Source organism: Pagrus pagrus, assembly GCF_965226575.1.
Source record: "Pagrus pagrus genome assembly, chromosome: 2".
Classification (NCBI taxonomy): Eukaryota; Metazoa; Chordata; class Actinopteri; order Spariformes; family Sparidae; genus Pagrus; species Pagrus pagrus.
This window is the reverse complement of record NC_140186.1, coordinates 17,747,037-17,760,981: the sequence shown is the minus strand read 5'-3', so window position 1 is coordinate 17,760,981 and position 13,945 is coordinate 17,747,037. Positions and strand designations below refer to the sequence as shown.

Below are 13,945 nucleotides of genomic sequence, written 5' to 3'. Positions count from 1 at the left end.
CTGGTAGTGTACAGTGTGTGTTAAATGCACATCAGTTATCTGTAATGACTGTAACCACACATTGCCTCTGGGTTTGAAAATAATAAATTATTTTGTTCTGTCGAACTGTTGTTTTGTCCTCAATTATTAATTATGCTTTGATGGTGTCATTTGTTTTTTGGCCACTCTGGGGCAGTGGAAACAAGCTGCAAACATCAATGACATGCTGTTATCTTACAACACTAGGCTGCAACAGATGTGGCGAACAGGACACCATTATCTGTATCTGTTCAACCAACTATATTATCTGTATCAGTAGCCATACGTGGAAAGGGCGAGGCTTTAACCAGAAGTGGGTCATCCTAACTGGAAGTTGTTAAAGGGTAATTCCACCAATTTTGTGTGTTTACAGGTCTTGGGGAATACTACTGCATATGTTAAAAAAAAAAGTAGTTGTGAATTGTGTGGCTCCAGAAGAAGCTGCATGTAATCTGATAAACTGCCTCCAGTGAAATGCAGTCCACTGGTGGAGCATTGTATTCCTGTAACACTGCTGGACTCATGGACAGTTTAAAAACATATGAAAAACATCGTTTCAGTAGAACCAGAGATATCAACTTTTTCATTCCATGCATTCTTCTTCCTGCTGCCTATATTACCCACAATGCAGTAGTACTCCCCAAGACCTGTAAACATACCTTTATGTGTAGAATTGGTGGAGTTACCCTCTATTAGAAAGGTATGTATAGAACAGCTTCATTATTGAGCTTCAGATCAATGTTTTTGATCACAGAGTGAGGGAACTATTTACAGAACAAGTTTTTTTATGTGAACTTGAATGAATAAACTACTTAACTAAAGGATTTTCCTTCACCGTGAGTACGAATATTGACACATTATACTCGGATGGTTTTTTGTACTTGTAAAAAGTGGATATCAAGAAACTATGCAGATTTAACATTCAATCCAATATTCACTCTCCTTTTTCTCTGTTTATCTCCTCACTAATTACCAAGCTGAATATCTTGTCATGTTTCTGTTTGTGATTCTTTAATTTCCTGTTTTACTTCTGTGTCGTGTGTTGCATTTTATTTCCTCCCTTTGTGGGAATTTCCCGCCAACTTTTCTGTGTCCACCTGTGTCTTGTTAGTAAATCACCCCTTGTGTATTTAGTCTGTGTGATCCCTGTTGTCTTTGTTAGTTCGTCCTCTGTTTTTCACCTGTGTTATCCACCTGAGCCGGTTCTTGAGTCTTCCAGTGTCTCCCTGAGGAAAGTTTGGTCATGTTTTTACTGGTTTGAACTTTGCTTTTGGTCTTTGTTTTGTTGGTATTTACACTTCTTGGTTTCATTGGATTTTACTTTTTGGATTTTCGCCTTTTCATTAACAGCTTGTTTTTGTTCCCAATCCTGCTTTCCTACTTGGTGTTTTTACATTTGGGTCCTCACCAATTTTAGCCAAATGTAACATAACTATCTTTCTTTTTAGAGGTCTTCTAAACACATGGAAGAAAAATATTCTATCTGTTGTACAATGTTTCCAAAGTCTTGACTCTGTTTCCAATCCAGGTAGCCAACAGACAGCCATCTTTTTTTTTTGATTCGACAAGAGAGGCAAATATTTTTCATCATTTAACAGACAGAATATCTTTTTCATCCAGATGGTTTAGAAAAGTCTTTGGGGATTCTGGGAATACCTGCAGGACAGCAGTGTCTTTTAAACAACTCTGGGTTTTTAGATCATCACTGGTTAATAATTCTTTGGAGAAACCGATGGCTACCAGAATATATGGGGCCAAATAGATGAGAGGCCAAACTGGGGCTAGCTCTTTAGCTGCAAAATGCTCCACTATGTTTATAAGTTGGTCGCTTTATCTGCCAGGGAAGGTAGAATACAGCCACCTTCTGCAGTTCAAAGCCACAGAATGAGAGCGGCGAGAGTAAACGTCACACATTAACATAAACAATACAAACAGCATCAGCACCAGCAGGCTCTAGCTCTCCTTTCAGCTTTTAGTGTTCCTCACATGGCTTTGACTCCCTGGTGCCATGGCTTGTCTCATTTTTGCCACTAGATGACAGTGTTTGTCAGTCAGGCAGATTTGAGCAGATGTTCTAATTTCAACAAGTCAGGACATAACTTTGTATTTAATAGAAATACATGAAAACTTCAGCACTCTGAACCAGGGAGACTATTTGAGCAAATGTTCTTGGTATTCGGTAAAAGCTTGTTTGAGACTCTGAGAAGACCACGACCTGGGATTCCCTGCCAGTAGTTGAGATTGGAAAAAATACACAACCGTATTCTTTGATGGGCTGATATCATTGTCATATGGATGTATAAAATGGCTGTAGGTCAGTTTGAACTCATGACAACAGCACACTGCGGGGAAAGTTGTGCAGTGCAGCCACACACATAGAGCTCATTTGATTTCCAAAGACACCAAATATGTTAAGCTGAATTCTGGAGATACAGTTTATGTTTAAAATGATGCAGAAGTAATCTATAGAATCGTCACTGGTTGCAAACGTGTTGCCATAATAAACATTTGATAATTCACTCATGTAATCACCATAAAGAATATTTCTACAACATAAAAGCTACTCGAGATTGCAAACAAAAGGGGAGATACGTTGGACGTGAGCATATATGACTTTTTTTCTAAAATGCCACAATTTCTCATTCTTTATATAGGTGGATGTCCGATGAAGCAAAGCTGCAGTAGTTTAGTTTTCAAAAGCTGCAAACAATTCTTCATCCATGCACACATGAGTCAGAAAGAAAAAATAATTAAATGGCAAAAGAAAGCCAGTGTAAAAATGGTATATTTGGTCAAACGTTTACTGATTTCCCATTTGAAAGTTTAAACCAAAGTTTAAACCATGGAGCAAATTACTTTTGGTTAAGAGGGAAGATACAATTACATGGAATAAGACCAAGGAAAGGGTTTCAACATGAGAAATATGAAAACCGTCTACATTATGAGCTCAGATAAGACTAACAGTGATCAACAAGTATGTTGTTTGCTTAATCACTGAGTGGTAATATTATATGATGTTGCAGCTGCGATATGCCCTGCCACGTGCTGAGATGGCATGTATACCGTGGATGGGTGCACTGCATCAATGTTTCATTATTAGCTGAAAGAGCAGAAAAGATCAGCCTCTACGCGATAGGAGAGGCTGATCTTAGTAGCTAGTAACTGCCAGGTGTAACTGGTGCATAGCAAACTGAACCAACTGACAAACTAACATTAGCTCGATATTATATGACACAGTCAGGGGGAAGAGTAAAACAGGTAAGTAATGCTAATGTGTAATTATGCGTTTAATAATTATGAAAACTGGGAAGATTTTTTCAGTGATTAAATATTAACTTCTGCCATAGGTTAAAATAACATCAGCTCGGCTAGCATAACCAGATACTTCGCACACATGTGAAACTACTGTCTCTGGCTACGTACATACTGCATTTCTTATATATTTAAAATAAAGTGACATTTACAAGGACTGTAATTAAGAGAAGTGGAAAATAAGAAATGTGGCAAACAAACATTTACTGAAACACCAACCATGGTTCGGGCCTCCTCTGAAGAGATATGATGAATGGGAGCAGGAAGAGGAAAAAAGTTCTGCAACACATGAGTTTTTTCATTTTTGGCCATTTATGAATATTTGCTTTTTGTGAATTATTGTATACTTTTTACCTCTTTGGGCCTTGAACAGTTATTTAATGAAACCATGTGAGAAGTTGAGAGGGGGAACTGATAACAATTCAAAAACATCTGGAACAAGGGCCCCACCAAGTAAAGTAACTGTAGCTGTTAAAAAATGTAATGGAGTACAAATTACAGTATTTCCTTATGAAATGTAGTGGAGTAGAAGTACACAATTTTAGAAGTACCTGAGAAATGTACTCGAGTACAGTACTTGAGTAAAAGTTATTTTGAGTGAGCATCCGCTGACCATGTGGAAAGTGTCTCGTGGTTGCTGGTGAGCTTTGGCACAGCTGTTCCCCTCGATATTGACATATTGATAATCCATCTCCTGTACTTTGCACATGGTTTACTGACATGTGACAGTATAACAATCGTCACGACAGTGTCCTGGACACTGACTGTGTTGCCCTAGACACTGAAAAATAAAAATAAAAAATCTATCTGATTAACAGAATCATTAACAGGAGTCAGTGAACAACCTCAGTGACATCAATTAGAAAAGATTAATAAAAATGCCATTAATACGTATGTTGATAATGTTTATGGTACTTTGAGATACAGAACATGTTTGTCACTCTGAACTCTACACTGTTTTTTATCTTGTGTCATGACCTCCTTTACTCAGAATAATCTGTAGATAACACTGATAGGGGTTCAATAAATACTCTGCTATCATAATACAGGGTCAGTAAAACAATTTGCTAATGTGGGAACATTCAAATTGATGACTCTGGTGGTTTCTCCCAGGTGAGTGGAAAAAAGTGAAGCAAATGTTTCATAAAGTTATAATTTTTAATCTTTTCTTCTTAAATATTCGAATAGGTATTATTGAGACAAAGTATACAACTCAACATTGAGAATTAAAAGTTTAAAAATATTAAGTCAGATGTACATTCATCTAATTTCCATCTACATATTCCTTGAATACAATTACCCTCTGAATTACAAAATAATTTTTACACCTTAAAACGATGTGTTGAGGATTTCATTGTGTCTTTTATACACAGTTTTTTTTTAACCAAAAAAAAAAGAAAAGAAAAAAAATAGATGAATTTGATTGAAAAACATGATGACCATCTTTTTTGTCCAGGAGGTTTTGTGCGGATCTTATCTTGAGTGACACTTATAGTGCACAGAAGCCTGCTATATTCAGAAGTCTTCACAGTTTAATACCTTTATAACCTGTTGGTTACAGATGTCTAATTTGTTCAGGTAATCTCATCATAAAATGACATCCAATAACAACATTTTGGACCATTGTGATTCATCCCTTTGTGCCATCTTAGTGGCAGTTTTCAACCTATCAGATCTAAAGTCAAACATAAATCTGGTGATATTCTGTATTTTTCTCATTATCCACAAATCCCATTAAAAGACCAAACCTAACAATTAATTGAGCCAACCAACAAGCGTGTAACCAAAGATTTTTCCTCTGTGAAACAGACAAAATGGCTTTTCACACCACACTTAGCCCAGGGTTAAAGCATTCTTATACCGGATCTACACAGGTTTTTTAAATGTGGGTCAACCAGCTAAAAATCGCCTATTGACTCCGCTCCCAAATTCCTTCCTTATTTACACGACACCACTGGATGTTGATAACTCCTCATCACTTCGCCAATGAAATTTAGTGTGTTCACCCGGGTCTTATGTTTAGATCAAATCTGAGCTGAGCTGAGGTGAAAAAAATCGGGGTCTACTGCAGAGTCAATTGACCCGGGTGTAAATGCCGAGTTTACACATTCCCATTGCACACAAAAGCCGGTTCTTAGTGGGTTTAAGTGGGATTTTTGACCAGTGGAAAAGGGGTAATAGATCCCTCTTAGCCCCAGACTGAAAGCGCTTTTAGTGTGGCATAATCCTGCCACAGCCAAAGGGACCGACCCCCAACTTTAGCTTGGAGCTTGCTGGACCCGCTCAGTGCTTTTCATACTACATATTCTTATCGCAGGGATTAAAGCTAAAGGTTGAGCCTTGAGTAACTAGCCCTGGGCTAGGCTAAATATCTGCTGGTACACATGACTGATGTCTACAGTCTAGCATGTCATACAACTACTATGTTTTCTTTTACACTGGCACATTTTAGCTCTGTGTTTAGTTTTTTTAAGTGATACACCTGCAAACTAACCTGCTATCTTGGTTTGTGATGATGGCATACTAACATTTGCTACTAAGTGGTTCTGGGCAATGTCACCAAAAATCTATATCACAATTCATTAACATATTGGTTGTGCTTAACAAAATATATCTTGTGCAAGGATTACCTATTGTCACAGTAGAGCTATTTAGCCAATATATATCATATATTATCAACTCTTTGTAATGAACAATAAATAGAAACTCATGGAATAAGTAGTCCTGAAAGCCACAGGCAGAGTATGAAAAGTCAAAACTTGTCGAGAGATCCACTGACGGTTTGTTGATTTTGTTTTTTCCACAGGATACATCGACAATCACAAAACAAAGACCACTGCCAGTATTATCCTTTAAAGGCAACTTGTTAGCACCATACAGCTGAAAGACCAACACTTTACTGTAGGTGTCATTATGTTAATGATACGCTGAGAGTTGGAATTTTTTAAATAACCATTTCTTACACTAAATCTACTAAATATAAACAAAAATATTATGGAAATTCCCCAAATGCATTTGGTCCTTGTGCCATGACCAATACACTTCTTTCTATCACACACGTGGTCACACATTTATATATAACATCTCAGAGCCGAGTCAATTTCAGAATCTCTAGCTCTATCTTTATCTCATTCTCCACTTCCTTGTCTGCACTCATTGCAGGGTTATCGTACACCTCTACATGTGGTTTCTTGTTATTTTCCACAGATTCTCTCTCTGTGTGTTCTTGGTCGTCAACAGCAATCTGGCAGCATTTACAGCAGCAGCAACATTTGGCCGTACACGCACCAACCACTTTGTCCCAGGGAGCCAGGGAGTGGGCCCAGAGAGGCAGGAAGTCCCAGGATCGCAGCGCTGCAGGCAGACACCCAGGTTTCCGTTTCTGCAGTACGTTGATCACGATGATGATAATCAGCATGAGGATCAGAGGTGCACCCACGCCTACCAGGACCTGCCAGCCAGCCAGAGACAGGCTGAAGATGAAGAGTGGTAGGACGAAGAAGCAGGCGATGATGTAGACAGCAGCAAACCAGCGGTAGGATGCGGTGATGTTGCCCAGGCCTTTAGCCAGCCGGATAGGGATGCGCATGAAGGGGATAGGATACCACAGAAGGATTCCAGTGATGTTGAACAGGAAGTGCACGAGGGCAATCTGGAGCAATCATCAACAAACAACAAACTTTACTGATATGCTTCAGTTATTATTTTTCTCCTCGTAAAATAAAACATTTGAGCCCGATTACATACCATTACATGCTGAAATATTCATACTAAAAATAATTTTGTTAATGTTATGCTGTACAGGTCTATAACTTCCTAACAGTTCCCCCATATAACTACTTACTTTGCAATATTGGTGAAAATGTTTACATGCTTTAATGTTCAAAAAACTTTTTTCTCATACTGTCCATTGCTGCAGCACCTCTATTCACCCTCTGTCTGAAGACTCTGTATTAGTACCTGTCTCTTTAAGGACCCTCTCCTGAAAAGCCCAGTCTTTTCTGATTGGACATCATTCACAGGCCTGAGCAGGCACCAACCATTGTTTCTGACCCAGCACTGTTGTTTTTTTTACAACCTTGGCCTTGCTGGAGGTGTGGCTGAGGACAGTGACTGCACATCTAAACCTTATGGAAGTCCTGATGGCTCATCTAAAGGCATAATTTCTGAATGTGTGATATATGCATTTCTCTGTGGATTAAGCAATTTAATACTTTCACAGTATTTATACAGCAACTAGACCTGCTTTCTCACTTTTTACAATATCAGATGTTTAATTCTCAGTGAAAATCAGGCCAGCTTAACATGTATTCAAATGTAAATATTGTCCAAGAGTCCAAACATTTCAAATAAAACATCATATTTACTTTCTAATTTCTATTTTCCCTATACTGCATCCCAAAATAGCTGGCTGTTTTCAGGAAACCGCTGGAAAATATGAAGAAAATTTGAAGCACTCAATTATCCTGTCAAGCTGAGAATTTAAAGTTGCAATAGATACCTTCTGGGTTTCACAGTTTTTATGAAATAATCTTAAAATTGTCAACTGAAATTCTCCTAAAGACAAATATATTATTAGAATGATATTTACACAAATATAAAATAGGACATAAACTGGCTTCTCCTACTTCCCTCTACCCAATTCACCAAAAAATGATATAAAACCTAATAAAAGGTCAATCTGTTTATTCTATACGTGTGTTTTTGTGTGTGAAAACTGACCTGTAGAGCATTACCCAGGGTGTCTCCTGGACTAGCCATAGCTGCCAGGATGGCTGTGGTGGTTGTGCCAATATTTGAACCCAGAGACAATGGGTAGGCTCTCTCTATGCTGATGACGCCGATACCTATTTAAAGAAATGCAACACTGCTTAAAAAAAACAGTAAATCACTCTCCACAGCATTCAATCTAAGGAAATAAAAACAGAACCAGAGTGTCTATTTATGGGAATTTCAAGTGCAAAAGGGAAAAAGAGGAAATGGATGGATGGATGTTCTCACCAACAAGTGGAGTAATGGCAGAAGTGAAAACTGAGCTGCTCTGCACAATGAAGGTCATTCCAGCTCCGACTAAAATGGCAATGTAACCTGTGACCCAACCAAACGGAAATGGGAAATCTGCAAACACAAACAAACACACAATATCCACGTTTTACTAACAATGTAATCACATTTACATTTATTGCGCCTGATATATATACAGTGTCGAGTGCTGTTCACCAGTGTTGAGGATCTTCTTGATGACACCAGCCACCTGTCCCTTCAGCATGGAGTTGAGCAGCTTGACGATGAGGATGAGGCAGGAGCAGAGCACCAGCAGAGAAAGAGCCAGCAGGATCAGACCCACTGCCAGGTCAGGCAGGTTCACATTCACAAAGAGATGCTTACCTGAGGACACATGGAAACATGTACATGGTTTTCCTAGAGAGGACACACTATGGATCAAGCAGATGATTACTTTTATCCTTGTTTTATAGCTACAATAAAAAAAAAAGTTCTGATCACTCAGGAGAGAAGAACACCACAAGAAACCTGAAAAACACTTATTTAGAGTATTACTGAATAAAGTTATGGTTGGTGTTCGAAATCATCCATGTTTTTGCTGGAAACTGCTGTCGATAATGGGGTCAACACTTTCTCTACCTATGAAACCCAAACGTTGAACTAAAAAAGACTAAATGGCTCAATCAAGGCAAGGATGATGTTACCGTGACTGCATATTGAAGCTGATAAGTTAATAACTACTACTAATACTACTACTACACTAAACAAAGCCACACATATCGTGATGTGATTATTGGACATTGACTTAACGTACAGATGACATTTTTTTTGCAATTCATGTTGGAAAAAATAATATCAATTCTGTGAATGCTGGTCTTACATTTCTTGACATTGAACGTTTCAGAAATGTTCTTCATTGTGTTGGTGATGTTGCCATTGACCCAGCAGAGAGACGCAGATGTGCAGTTCTCTGGACCAGGAACTGTGACATTCTTTAGGGTCTGAAACAAAATGGCAGTTTGATAATCAAGATTTTAACATTGGATGTTTATGAGTATTTGATAGGTAGCTGAACTGCTTTGGCCTTACTATGTTGGTGAAAGTTTGACACCATCTCCTGACGAGACTCTTATTCCTGGCCCCTGGATCTCCGGTGGCAATCCCACTAATGACAGACTGATCCAACTAAGTCGGAGGGGAAAGAGAGACAACATGTAGAAATCCACGACCTTGATGAAAAATATGTCCAATACTGCTTCATGGATTCATGTGTCACATTTCTACCAATTTATATTTATTTTTTAAAAAAAGAGACGAAGCTCCTGTGGAAATTCAGCATTGAGTCATATAGATAACATTAACAAGTGGCCAACCCCACTACTGTTAAAGTATGATCGCTATCTGTCTCAGCTCAAGGACATAACAGTTATACAATCAGTTAACTTTCGACATTATGTGGTTACCTATTGTCTTTACAGATGATATGCAATAAACACAGTGTTGCATGAAGCAGATCTTCTACATTATGTTAATTTTGTAGTTTATTCAGATCTTTTGCAAAAGCTCACAAATAATATAATTTGTTGTGAAAGATTGACCTGAGGCCACTTATTGTAATTCACCCTGGATACTAAACATCAAAACTAGAATGGCACTCAGTAAAGTGCATACCTGCGCCAAGGCACAACAGTCCACTTTTATTCACTTAAGGCTAATCTAAACTAAAAAAAATAATGAGGTCTACTCTGAGCATAAACACATCCTCCATCCAATTTTCATGGAAATCCATTCAGTAGTTTTTGTGTAATCCTGCAAACAAACCACCAGACAGACACGGGCGAAAACATAACCTCCTTGGTGGAGGTCATTATAATGCTGTTAAGAAAAAGTCTGGTATTTGCAACAATCACATCTAACGATGTTAAAGGTGCACTGTGGAGTTTTACATTCTGTGTGTTACCAAAACACATTGTGTTAATCGTTCAGGTCTAAGAAACATGTTGAGCTCCTTTCCGTCCTTCAAAAAACATTTCCAAAGCTGATTTCTAAATATCTTAAATCTGTTTAAATTCTAGCAGTGTGTTCTTCCTTCCTGCCGTTGTTGGCACAACAACAGGATGTTGGTATATTTTTAAAATAAAAATAAAAATGTGTGGCTTTGGCTCTGATGCAGCATGTAATCTTCAAAGTAATTAAATGTATCACATTAATGTTGTGGAGTGGAAATATAAAGCAGAAGAAAAGGGAGATACTTAAGTAAAGTATAAATACCTCAAAATCATACTTAAGTACAGTTGGTCTTCCTGTGTGTGTACAAAATACAGTCAAAATAGTACATTGCTCCATAGCAGTACTAGTGGTCAGAAACTCCACATGGTTTTTCTTCAGATCTCAACAATAACACAACAACATCACCAGAAATGTAGTATTACCTGTACAATTGAATCAGTGAGGGGATCAGTGATCACATTTAACAGGTCTGGGGCCTCTCCACTCTCAATATTGAAGGAGTCGATGATGAGCTTGGTGACTATGTACAAATAGCCAGTGGCGACCTCCAGAGGCAGCAGCACCAGAACAGAGAGCCAGTTGAAGAAGTCGTGCACTGTAGCTCCTGCAAAAGCCCTGCAGATGTTGTGAAAGGAGGAAACGTATTAATGTTGTCCAGGGAAAAGTCATCTAGTAATTTAGAAGGTAAGTCAAATTATTAACTTGTACAGTATCAAACTACTTTCAGATGAACCTGATGATCATAAATTATATATTAATGATGGAATTGTTGTGGATTTTACATAAAGGAGAAAATTTAGCTATGTAAATTAAAGCAGCCACAAGGCACTTTCTTTTTGTGTTGATTCTGGCGGCCCCTGTGGACAAAAGTAGTATGACCACCACCTCCTTGTGTCCAAGAAAAAAACCCCACTTTGTTAGCTTTCCAAACTACAGAGAAGTGGATTTAATTGAGGTTATCCATTAAATACAAAAAATGATTACCTGCGAAAGGTGCTGCGTTGACCAACCTGCGTCATGGCTACAAGTGTGTTGGTGACGGAGGTGCCGATGTTGGTGCCCATGATGATGGGAACAGCCAGCTGCACCGATAGCACTGCCAAAGCACATAAGTCTCCTTCATCATCAGTCCTCCTTCTCCTCAAGATATCCAACATCATCATCAGTCATGCAAACAAAATGTTTCCATGGATTTGTGTGTGTGTGTGTGTAGTGTGGAAGCTCATACTCACGTCCAGAGGAGACCATGCTGACAACAATGGAGGAGGAGGTGGACGAGCTCTGGACCAGCAGGGTGACCAGAACACCGATGACCAGACCAGCCAGTGGGTTGGACAAAACTGAGTTGTCCTGGAAGATGTCACCTGCAGCTTTACCTGGACGAGAGGAACGCAGGAAGATGTATATTTTAAAAATAAAGCTTTTCACCCCTTCAAAACAGTATTTTGGATAGTTTGATGGAGTGTAAATCACTTTGGATCACTGTGCTATTGTATGTTTAGGAGACAAATCAGCTGCATATTAGCACCATGTTATTGGCCCTTTTCACTGAAGACTTGTCACAGTATAAAAAGCACAGGTGTAAATCATAAAAGGAATGATGGCTGAATTCCATTTAGCTGCTTCAGTTTCATGATCCTGATGCTGTTCATTCTGCCTCACTGTCAAACTGTCATTACGTATTGGGACACTTTTCACCGGCTGTAATATTACATTCAGTGGCTTTATTTCGTAGGTACAAATTTGTACTGTGTTGGCTTGAGGGTCTTCTCTCCTGACTGGCTTCAGACAAATGTCAGTGAATTTACCTCCAACGAGCTGGAAAGCTGAACTGAGGATGTCGAGAGAGCAGATGAACATGTAGAGGAAACCCAGCAGCAGGACCAGCTTCCCCACCGCCACCGCCACTCTCAACACCTTCCCTTTGGTGTCCAGAGCTGAGACAGAGACAACAAACCAATGGGATTAAACACAGAGGAGGAAAAAGACAAACAATTATTTTATTAATATTTTTCAAGATTTATCCAACTTTCTTTTCACAGAAGACATTTTCACTTGTCCCAGCAGGAAAAGCTCAGGTGTAATTAGTCCCGTAAACGACGGCTCTGTTCCATTTAAGCATATCAGTAGGTGATGTCAGAGAACCCCACCCTGGATCTGGTAAAGGTTATGGAGTACAGCCCTTATTAAGATTATTAATTAATAACACCTGTGGCTTCTGCTATGTCAGGTCAAACTATGTGCCGTGATAAAGGTTTATGATACAGTCCACAGAGCTGAAAATCATAGGCAACATGAGAACAAAACTGTTTCTACTGTAGGATCCAAAACTTGAGTTGAGTGTAAACTGTAAGTAAACACACAGCTTACATCAAATCCTCTTGTAGATGATAGCGAATATACAAATATAAACTAGATTATTCCAATAGAAAATGCCGGTATACGTATATACATTAGAAAATCACAAATAAATTACTCAGGCTCGCAGTGAGATGCAGTGACAAGTAAAACAGTGAATGAAGTCACTCTTTAACGTTGATGTCCCGTCCACAGTGGGTGTTGGCACTGACTCAGCTGACTGTCTGGCTACTGTCTGGATCATGTCCATTAGTTTTTATGACCTCTATACTTTCTAAATAAAAAGATCATTAACGTTGATTTGATTTACTGTCAGTTCAATGAGGCAATGATGTCTTGGGAGTTCAGCCAACTGTGGTCATAATGTATAGTATCAACTGCCTTTGGAAACAAAGACAGTGGACTTGACAGCTCATGTGTGGTTATGTAACAATGTAATGTGGGACACTATCATATCTACAGTAGGCTATGTGTAATCCATCAGAAGGCATGTACATGTATCAAACGCTGACCATGTTTATCTAATCAGGTTGCATGTTCCTTTAAAAATACAAGGATGAGACAATACTGTACTTGTTACAGTACATGGGGACATTAGTACTCCTCACCTGACCATGGGACCCCTGTGTCCTTCAGCTCGGGCAGGTCCCATGGGTCTGCGTCCTCCGGCTCCTCGTCAATCAAAGCCACAGTGGAGTGTGCCGGGCTGGCTATGACCTCTAAGACAGACAAAAAGAATGAATACATTCACTGTGTTTTAAAAAACTCTACAGCTAAATACTTTACATGTGACTGATATCTAAATTCTTCAAACAATATAAAAAATACCTTTGCTTTTATCTCCATGTCTGTCTTTGGAGTCTTCCTTGCTTTTGTTTTGATCAGCCATTGGCTGAAAAGAATGAGAAAGCATAATATTATAAAGGATTTAAATCCAAAATGCTGTATGTTGATTATGAAAAATATGAAATGATACGAATATGAAAAATATGAAGGGCACAGAGGATTCTTTCCAGGAACTGTATATGAGTAACGGTCTGAGGATGAGGTGTTTATAAAGGGATCGCAGTGAATTAAAAAACCTGAGAGGTTTTCGATATGCATGATGTAAACGTAAATGAGGTTTGTGTAAATCAGGCAATGTCATGGTGGTTGGCATCAAATCATGTCATTAATTTTAAAGGGAGTCATCAGTTGGCTATCAGGGCATTAGGTTCAGAAAAATCACACATACAGACACGCA

At 38.7% G+C, this 13,945-nt stretch overlaps 1 protein-coding gene across 1 annotated transcript; it reads right to left on the bottom strand.

The window, feature by feature from the left end:
- Positions 1 to 6,415: 6,415 nt before the first annotated feature.
- Positions 6,416 to 13,449, bottom strand: slc34a2a (solute carrier family 34 member 2a; the record flags this gene model as incomplete). The annotated part of the gene is made up of 11 exons (XM_084381225.1): positions 6,416 to 6,982; positions 8,053 to 8,177; positions 8,332 to 8,448; positions 8,551 to 8,718; positions 9,215 to 9,335; positions 9,424 to 9,519; positions 10,767 to 10,959; positions 11,329 to 11,440; positions 11,577 to 11,720; positions 12,153 to 12,281; positions 13,311 to 13,449. 11 exons carry the CDS (start codon positions 13,447 to 13,449, stop codon positions 6,416 to 6,418), a joined length of 1,911 nt encoding a protein of 636 aa, XP_084237351.1.
- Between the last annotated feature and the right edge of the window lie 496 nt (positions 13,450 to 13,945).